General features: G+C 63.3%; 1 protein-coding gene across 5 annotated transcripts in view; it reads left to right on the top strand.

Moving 5' to 3' along the window:
• Positions 1-4,019: 4,019 nt before the first annotated feature.
• Mmel1 (membrane metalloendopeptidase like 1) overlaps positions 4,020-8,352 on the top strand; it is a 29,788-nt gene continuing 25,455 nt past the window's right edge. For 4 of the 5 annotated variants that reach the window (XM_023699526.1, XM_023699524.1, XM_023699525.1 and 1 more), the window contains exons 1-2: positions 4,020-4,177; positions 6,375-6,563. In XM_023699526.1, the coding sequence (XP_023555294.1) occupies positions 6,416-6,563 (148 nt within the window). In that variant the 5' untranslated portion in view covers positions 4,020-4,177; positions 6,375-6,415. The remainder of the gene's footprint in view (positions 4,178-6,374; positions 6,564-8,352) is intronic. The other variant, XM_004639602.2, reaches the window with a different exon arrangement.

Raw genomic sequence — 8,352 nt, 5'->3', positions numbered from 1 at the left:
CTCCTAGCCACCCCCTCCTCGCCTAGGTACCACCTCCTCCTAGCCGCCCCCTCCTCGCCCAGGTGCCCCCTCCTCTCCTTGGTGCCCCTTCCTCCCATAGTCATGACCCAGCTGCCGTCACACCCCTGCTCACCCTTGGGAGCACTCCAGGGGGCATGCCAGGTTTAGGGACACAGTCATGAGCTCAGTTTGGGGACACACAGGCCATCTGGGCCATGGCAGAAGTGGCCTCCACCCTCCTGCCCCTGGGCAGAAGCAGGAGTTTCCCGGCAGTGCTGGCAGCCTCCTCCCTGTCCAGGCTCCACCACTCCCATGGTCCACCCCATAGGGCATCCTCAGCCTCTGCTGTTCTTACCCAGCCAGTGCCATCTGAGACCTGTCAGACCTAAAAGGGGGAGGCAAGGGCTCATGTCTCCCACCTCGAGGACAGGGGTCAGGAGCCCAGAGGGCAGAGGCCCCGGTGGGTGCTCAGCCCAGTGTCCCCTCCCTTCCCTGTGCACCCACTCCTTACCACATCACTCCACCCATCCATCCCTGTTCCCCCTTCTGTCTCCATCTGCACTCAGTGGGTCATGAAACATTTGCCAACGGCCCCAGGGACCAGGGGCATGCCAGGTGTAGGGACACAGAGTCATGAGCTTACGTTTGGAGACTCATGGGTTCTGAACTCAGGTGGGCATGAGCTGGAGGGCCAGGGCTGAGAGCAAGGCCCAACCCCCACCAGCTGCAGGAAAGCAGGAAGAGATGGCCAGCAGCCCCTGGGGGCGCCCTCCCACCCTGTGCCTTGCTCTGGGTCCTCCCACCTGGGGTGTCCTGCCCTGTTGGTCCACGCAGGGACATTGGGGAGCTGGCCACACCAAGTGTGCAGCGGCCCATCCAGCTGAATCACCTCCAGAGCTCCCCACCCCCGGCCTGTGCACACTTCCTGTCCCCTCGGAACAGCATGCCATCCACAGCTCATCTTGCAGGGCCTGGCCAGCCTCGCCCACCTGGCACCTTCCTGCAGCCCCAGAATCCAGATGTTGCTCTTCTTACCCACACCAGGATGGAGGTAGTCGGCTTCGGGAGGTGATCAGGGCCTAAGGAATGGGGTGTGCACCTTTGAGACCCCAGAAATGAGACATAGTGGTGCCAGCTCTAACCCCCGCTACTCGAGGGGCTGAGGCAAGAGGATCTCAACTTCAAAGCTAGCCTGAAAAACTATCTCACAATCAAAAGGACTGGGTGTGTAGCTCCAAGGTACAAGCATTTGCCTAGCATGTGTGAGGCCCTGATTTTGATTGCCAGTATTGCAAACCAAACCCCAGAGCAACCCTTGCCCCTTCTACAACACAAGGACACGATGGGACAGAGAGATTTCTGCCGCTGATGAGCCACCCAGCGGTAGCTGCATGCAGTGGGCACCACCTCTGCCCTGCCTGCAGGCCCCTGAGGTCGAGGGCTGAGTCCCCGCCGCCTGGGCGCCCTGTCCCCTGGGCCCAGCTGGGCTTCACTGCCTCTGGCCTGTGCAAGCCTCAGAATCATGACCCCTCGGGTTCAGCAGAAGGGTCCTGGACACCAGAGTGTGCCTGGGGGACGTCTCAGGGCCCAGCTCCCTGGGCAGCCCGACCTGCTCCCAGGTCTGCTGAAGGCAGAGGAGCTGCCTCGGCATGTCCAGGGGAGCAGCCCAGACAGGCAGCCCGGGTTCGATGTCTTCCTCTGCCAGGGAAAGTCGAGGCCTTCTGCCTCAGTAAACGTGGTCCTACGAATCTAGACTCCCCCAGCCAAGCACAGGCTGGTCAGTGAGATCAGACCACGCTTCAGGCCACTACATTAACAAGCCCACCCCGCCCGCTGCCCAGCCCCCTGGGCCTTGTCTGCTGGTACAAAAGCCGTTTCCTCCGAGGCTGGGAGCACATGGTCTGGCACCACCAGGTGGCCATGGGACACAGGCCTGGGCCTCCTTGGCACCTGGCTCAGGTGTGTGGAGGGTCTGGGGAAGCTCAGACTTTGGGAATACACCGCTTCCGCCAGGAGCTCAGAGGCTAGGGATTCAGAATCCTCAGCTTGGTCTCAGACAAGAGATGCCGTCATTCCATGGTTCAGGGTCCCCTTCCTTCCAAATCAGCACCCCGACTTCTCGCAAGAACTTGGTATGACTGAGTCCCCCCACGTTGGAATCAGGCAAGAGGTCTGCAGCCATTCAGCAGTCTCTGCACCGAGGTTGCAGGAAGCCAGGGGCTCCTGTGGGTGGCAGGCGACAGCCCTGGGAGTCCAGAGCCTTGAGCTTGTCACTCCCACCTGCTGAAGCCACAGGCAAGCAATGGGGCAGCCCACGGCCCTCCAGGTCACTGTCACAGAAAGCCTGTGATGCCACTGGTCCCCATTTCCAGTGAGGAGGAGCTGGCCCTGAGGTCAGGCCCCAGGACGCCCTTGATGACCCTCTCCCCTCTTGAAGACATTGGGCCACTCTTCCCACTGGTGTCTGAGGGGTCAGGCCCCCTGGGAGGCAGACACCACACCATGAACCCAAGGCGCCCATTCACCGTGAAGGAGCACGAGTCCGTTACAAAGTGGCTGACTGTATTGGGGCAAAAACACCCAGAGGACCTGGGTGCAGCAGCTGCAAAGTTCTGAGGATGGCACGACGCCTGTCGGACGACCCCGGGCATCCACCTCGCCTCAAGTGCCCAGGCCCTGGTGTGGCGCTGAATGCACCCCTCTCCTGGGATTGACTGCTGGACAAGTCTACAAAGCCCCTCTCACCAGTGAGGGCTGATGTGACTGCTGTGTACTGGGGCTGGGCTGTGGCTCTGTGCCGAGGTACAGCCACCCCCTCTGGTCAAGGCTGCACAGGGCCCAGCTGCAGGAGGCAGCGCAGGGCTCAGGGCCTGGAGGCCAGCCTGGCCCACACCTTGAGGGAAGGGACCCTGGGGACACACCCACGCACCAGTCCTGGCACTGAGGTGACAGCATCCCTCCCCACATCACGGTCACTTCCTCAGACCCTGGGCTACAGCTATCTACACCTCATGGCTGCTGCCAGAAGGAAGGGTGCGAGGAAGCCCCTGCTCCTCCCCTACCCCACCTCCTCCAGGAGCGAGGGTTAGCGTCCACCCGTCCACCCTCGGTGTGCTGAGCCACAGCCCTGGGCCCTGGTACAGCTACGTGTGCCATGTGTGACCTCGTGGACACTGTCCTGAGGTCCTGGTCAGGACTGGGCCTGCAGCCCCCCTCTCCAGGCTTCGCTGCCCTGCTAGGTGCCAGGCCAGGGTCCCTGGCCTCTGGTTCATGTCTCCACTAGGGAAGGGCAGCCCCAAGCTTGGGAGGAAAAGTGCATTCAGTGATGGGCCAGCGTCTGGGTCCCAGGTGGCCAGGTGGCCTTGGGCAGGGGCAGGCGTGGGGTGGGGAGCAGAGGCGCGGGGCTGGCCTGGAGGCTCAGAGCCCGTGGAGGGAGCCCCAAGCAGCCCAGCAGGGCCCTGGCCCACTCCCAGCTCCCCCAGAAAGTGACAGCAAGTCTAAGGCCCAATAGCAGAGGCCCTCTGAGCGTGGACTGGAAGTTTCTGATGCGGGCACTGCTGGCCCCATGACCCCTGGCTCTCTGGCCTGGTCCCACCCAGACCCCTCACAGAGCCCAGCCTGGGCGAGGGCAGGAGGACCTGCCACACGGGATCTGAACACAAGAGGGGCGGGGCTGGAGAAGGGGACACCTGCGTTTCTGTACAGGCCCTCTCTGCCCAGACCCTGGACCCAAACAAGATGATCTGGGCTGCTGGCACTGAGTGAGGACAGCTCTTGCAGCCCTGCTTGCCCGCTGGGAGCAGGAATCCCCTCTCCACTCACAGAGACCCCAAGCCATCACCCTGTTGCAGAGGAAGAGGGAGGACCCTTGGGCAGCATCTCCTGGCCAGGTGGGTGGGGTGCATCAGGAAAGGGCCTGGGCAGCGCCCTGGGCGACCCCTCCCCCACCTGCTCCCCATGGAACTCCTGTGTGAGGGTCACTGCCTCCAGGCAGCCTGCATCACAAAGAAGCCCGGAAGCAGCCCAGCGTGACCTCACAGCTCAACCCCACCTCCTGCTGCGCTCTCCTGGACCGCAGCCCACCCCTGGATCTGCACCTCCCCCAGTTCCAGGACCGCCCAGCCAGCCTGCAGGGCCCTGCTGTGGGTGGCAGCTGCTGCTCTCCAGGAACTGAAAGGTGAGAAAGACGTGGTGGGCTGGGCCAGGGCCTGCCGTGCTGTACTGGGCAGCTCCTGGAAGACACCCACCGGAGGCCAGCTCACATCCTGCAGGGCCCGGGAGGCACTTCCCGGGTGGCCTAATCCACCTCTCCCCTTGCATAGCAAGCCAGAAAGATGTCTGAACCATCTCAGGCAGTGGGGACCATGGCTGCCAGGGCCCAGCCTTGGCAGGGTGCAGCCACCATGGAGCCTGGCACGCAAGCCTGCTGCCTCTGCTCAGGTCACCTGGCTCCATCTGAAGTGTTTCACTGCAGGTGTCCCTGGTCCACAGAAGTCCAGGGGAACCTGCAGGACAGAGCAAAGAGAGCTGGCAGAATACATGAATGACATCCTAGGATGGGCACCTGGCATGGAACTCACGAGTGCCTCCCTTGGCACCTCCTTTGGCAGGTGTAGGGATGTCCTGGGGGCAGGCGCTAGTCAAGTGCAGAACCCACGGACCAATTCCTGCCCCTAGAGGCATCAGCCTCATGGGAGAGTGGAGACAGGACCTGAGGCTGTCAGGGGGTGCAGCAGAGAGGCTGAGGCCTTTTCAGTTCACCCAGAAGCCTCCCAGGAAGCCCCCCCAGCAAGGCGACCTAGAGGGAGCAGAGGTGGGGTCCTGACAGAGGAGCTCTGAAGAGGCCGTGCCCACAGGGCAGTGGCAGTCAGCACTGTCTCATCCTGAGGCGAGAGCAAGGTCCAGCCACTCCTCCAGCAGGTGCAGGTGCCATGGACCTGGGAGTGGCACTCCCTGCTTAGGCACCCCTCAGGAGAGGCTGGGGACAGTGTAGGGGGCTGCAGGGTGGATAGTGGGCTTGGAGCAGGCACTGGGGGCAGAAATGTGAGGATGTCAGACCCAGAGAACTGGGGCCTCAGGACTGGATGGACATGGGGTCACAGGAGGAGTCCAGGGTGGCTCCAGAGTTTGGCATCGGCAACTGGGAGATGGGGTCATCTGGGGGCGCCCTCGTGGGAGTTCCACGGCTGCAGGTACTGGACAGGTGACCCTGCTGATCAAGAGACTGAGGGGGCAGCAGAGGGGCACAGGGCCAGGCCCCAGCCCTGTCGGCACCCTGCTGGGGAACCGAGGAGACAGGTGGCCAGCAGTTTCCAGCTTCCCCTCAAGTGGGGCTGCAAGGCAGGTGGTGCCCAGGCAGGGAAAAGATGCACCTGAGAACCCCATGAGCTGGGCAGAGCCCAGGCAGAGCCCAGGAGGCACAGGGGAGGAACATAGAACCCAGCCGTCCATGGGTCACAGGACTCACTACTAGGTACCCCAGAATGTACCTGCCTCGCTCTGCATTCAGAACAGTGCCCGGCAGCTCTCAGGGACACACGCTTGGGCTCACACACCCACCCACACACAGGGGCACAGGTGCACACACACAGGCGTGTGTGCTTATCCACACGCACCTAATGCCTACCCACTAAATACATGCGAGCACTTGTGTGCACACTCACACCTGCACACAAGTGCACTCACAGGCACTCAGATCGAAAGCCTTCAGAGTCTGCAGGTCCCTGTTGCGCCACAGCAGGGACCCCAGCACCTCCCTGTCCCCAAGGAGTCCTCCACCGCTGCCTGCTGCCAGGTTGGCTCAGGACGGTGTGCCCTCTGTAGTGACAAGATGCACTCCAGCCAGGTAGCTCCGGGGCTGGACTTCAGGCTGCCAGGTCCTGCCTGTCCCTTCCTGGTGCTCATGGTCACCACTGAGAGGTGCAGGTCCTCTCTGTCTTCTCGCAGCACCTGGGCTCCAACAGGACAGACAGACGGAGCCTAGCAGCCCTTGCTGCCTCCCGGGCAGCATCCCTGACCAAGTGGCCAGGCCTGTGGCTCCAGCACCCCCGGGGCACAAGCAGCTCAGGTGGCCCCGCCGCAGAGGTCCCTGGACAGCACAGGAGTGGAGCCTTCTGGTCCCTCTGCGGACCTGGCTGTGAGCAGCAAGGGGACCAAGAGAAGCTGACCTTGAGACCAGCCTGCACCATGGCTGGAGAGGCCTCCTCCCTCCCGCCCCCGGGCGCCCCCTGGGCACTTGGAGATTCTGGCCCAGGGCGAGTGTGAGAGCCGGAGAACCAGGCACCCGCGGCTGGGGCTCTGGCCTTGGAAGGGGAGACAGGGACTGAGTGTCCCCAGAACACCAGCCGCAGCTCCCGCCACCTCGCCTGCTGCAGCCTGCGACGCTCAGCTGTGCACCTTCCGCGCAGAGCCCGCGATGGGGAGGCCGGAAAGCCCCGAGGGGACGGTGGACACAGCCTGCCGGGCAGCGCAGAAGCGCCGAGGCTTCCTGGGGAGCGGTCTGCTGCTCCTGCTCCTGCTGATGACGGGTGCCCTGGTGGCCCTGGGCGTCCTCTACAGCCGAGGTGAGTGCGGGGACCCCGAGCCTGCGGTCCGCCGGTCCCGCCCCTCAGGGTCTGCACCCTCCAGAAGGGGAACCCGGCCCTGGGGCAAGCGGGTCTTCCTGTGCCCCGGGCTCTCGGCTGTGCTGCCGACCCCGGACAGGCTGCGGGAAGACCCGGAGGACACTGACCTGCAGAGCACCGGCCACCTCCCGAGAGCTCCCGGCGTGGCGCGGTCTGGCGCGGCTGCCTCTGGCTCCGCGCCGCCCCCCGCCTCTGCACTGGGCGGGCCGGACTCGGGGAAGCCAGACGCCCCCGCCGCATCGCCACCTCCACCGCTGCCGCGGCGCTTGCTGCAGTTCCCAGGCGGCCCGGCAGCAGGAGCCCTCGCTCGCGAGCTGGGGACCCTCCCGCCCAGCTCCTGAGGACAGATCTGAGGGGTCTACCCTGCCCCCAGTGACCCCAGGCAGTGTCCTCGGACCTCGTGCCTTCTGCCTGGCCAGGCTCGGCTCACTGCAAGGCGGTGGATGGGGTCCACCAGGGCAGAGGCGTGGCCAGGGCTGCTCTGCGGGGGCCCCGGTTTTCCCGGACTTGTTCTTTCTTGGCTTCTTGGTTCCCTTCCCCTTCCAGGTTCCGTTGCAAAGGCAATGCGCCGCTTGGGGTGGGGAACGCCCAAGAGGCAGCTCTCACCCCCTGAACCCAGCAGCGGGCACCTGGGGACAGAGCTCCCCAGAGCTGGGTTGGTGGTGCTTCTGGCGTGTGGATGAAGTGAAGCGCTTGCCTGGGCCTGGCTCCAGGAGCAGGACATGAGGACTTGGGTCCCTAGTATATTCCCAGGGAGGACAAAGTAGGTGGGCTCCTGGGAAGCCCAAGTGGGTGCTCACCATGGCCAGGTGGGCAGCCCTGAGCAGGACTCACAGAAGTGCAGCTGCAGCCTGGTGGCCACCTGGTCTCTGGCCCGGCCCCTCCCGTGGAGCAGTGGGCACTGCAAACACCAGTGCGGGTTGTGGGGAACCTTTGTTTGGAGCTTGCTGGGCTCAAAACGCTGGTGGGGCCTCCCCTCCTCTGTGGTACCTCCACCGGAGCCAAGCCACCCCACACCAGCCAGCCTCCTCCTGGGGCTCCCTTGAGTCCTGGGAGGGCTCTGACCACCTCAGCCTGTCCCCATCGCTGTCTGCCGCCCCTTCCTCCACCCTCTGCCCAGCACTGCGCTCGCTCAGCTGGGATCTCCTTGACCCCTCCAGGGCTGTGCGGTCTCTGACACTCCGGTCAATGTCCCCATCCCCCAGGAGTGACCCCCAGCTGTCCTCAGTCCTGAGGAGCTGGCGGGAGGCTTGTTCTAGTGCACTTGCGCATTTTCTCATTTCTATTCTAAGAATGCTTGATTCCCAAGTCGTTTAGATTCATTCTTTTAGTTTGTCAACACAGGGGTGCTCTAGTTAGCTTCGTAAGTTTTCAGCAGCTTCTGGCTTAATGGTGCTGGGCTCAGAAACCCTGGCTCCTGCCGGCACCGGTGAGATTCTCCCGTGCTCTCGTCAGTCTTGCGGATAGTCCAGCCCCTCACACAGACTTCGTGCTCACGGGCTCAGCCAACTCCCAGTGTATCTGCTTGCTTCTGGCTTTAATCTTTCAATTATTGAAAGGGGTGTGTGTGTGTGTGTGTGTGTGTGCGCGCGCGCGCGTGTGTATAAAGCTCTTGCAGTAGAGAATTCCAATTCCCTCAACACGTATGTGCGCTGACTCCCTGGGTGGATGCATGTGTTGTGTGTTGCTAACCTGACCTTCCTTGGAAAGTACAAACTTATGTAACTTG

This window comes from Octodon degus, unplaced genomic scaffold, assembly GCF_000260255.1.
Source record: "Octodon degus isolate 3935 unplaced genomic scaffold, OctDeg1.0 scaffold00113, whole genome shotgun sequence".
NCBI lineage: Eukaryota > Metazoa > Chordata > Mammalia > Rodentia > Octodontidae > Octodon > Octodon degus.
Note: the sequence above shows the minus strand (reverse complement) of the source record. Positions and strands in the feature narration are given on the sequence as shown.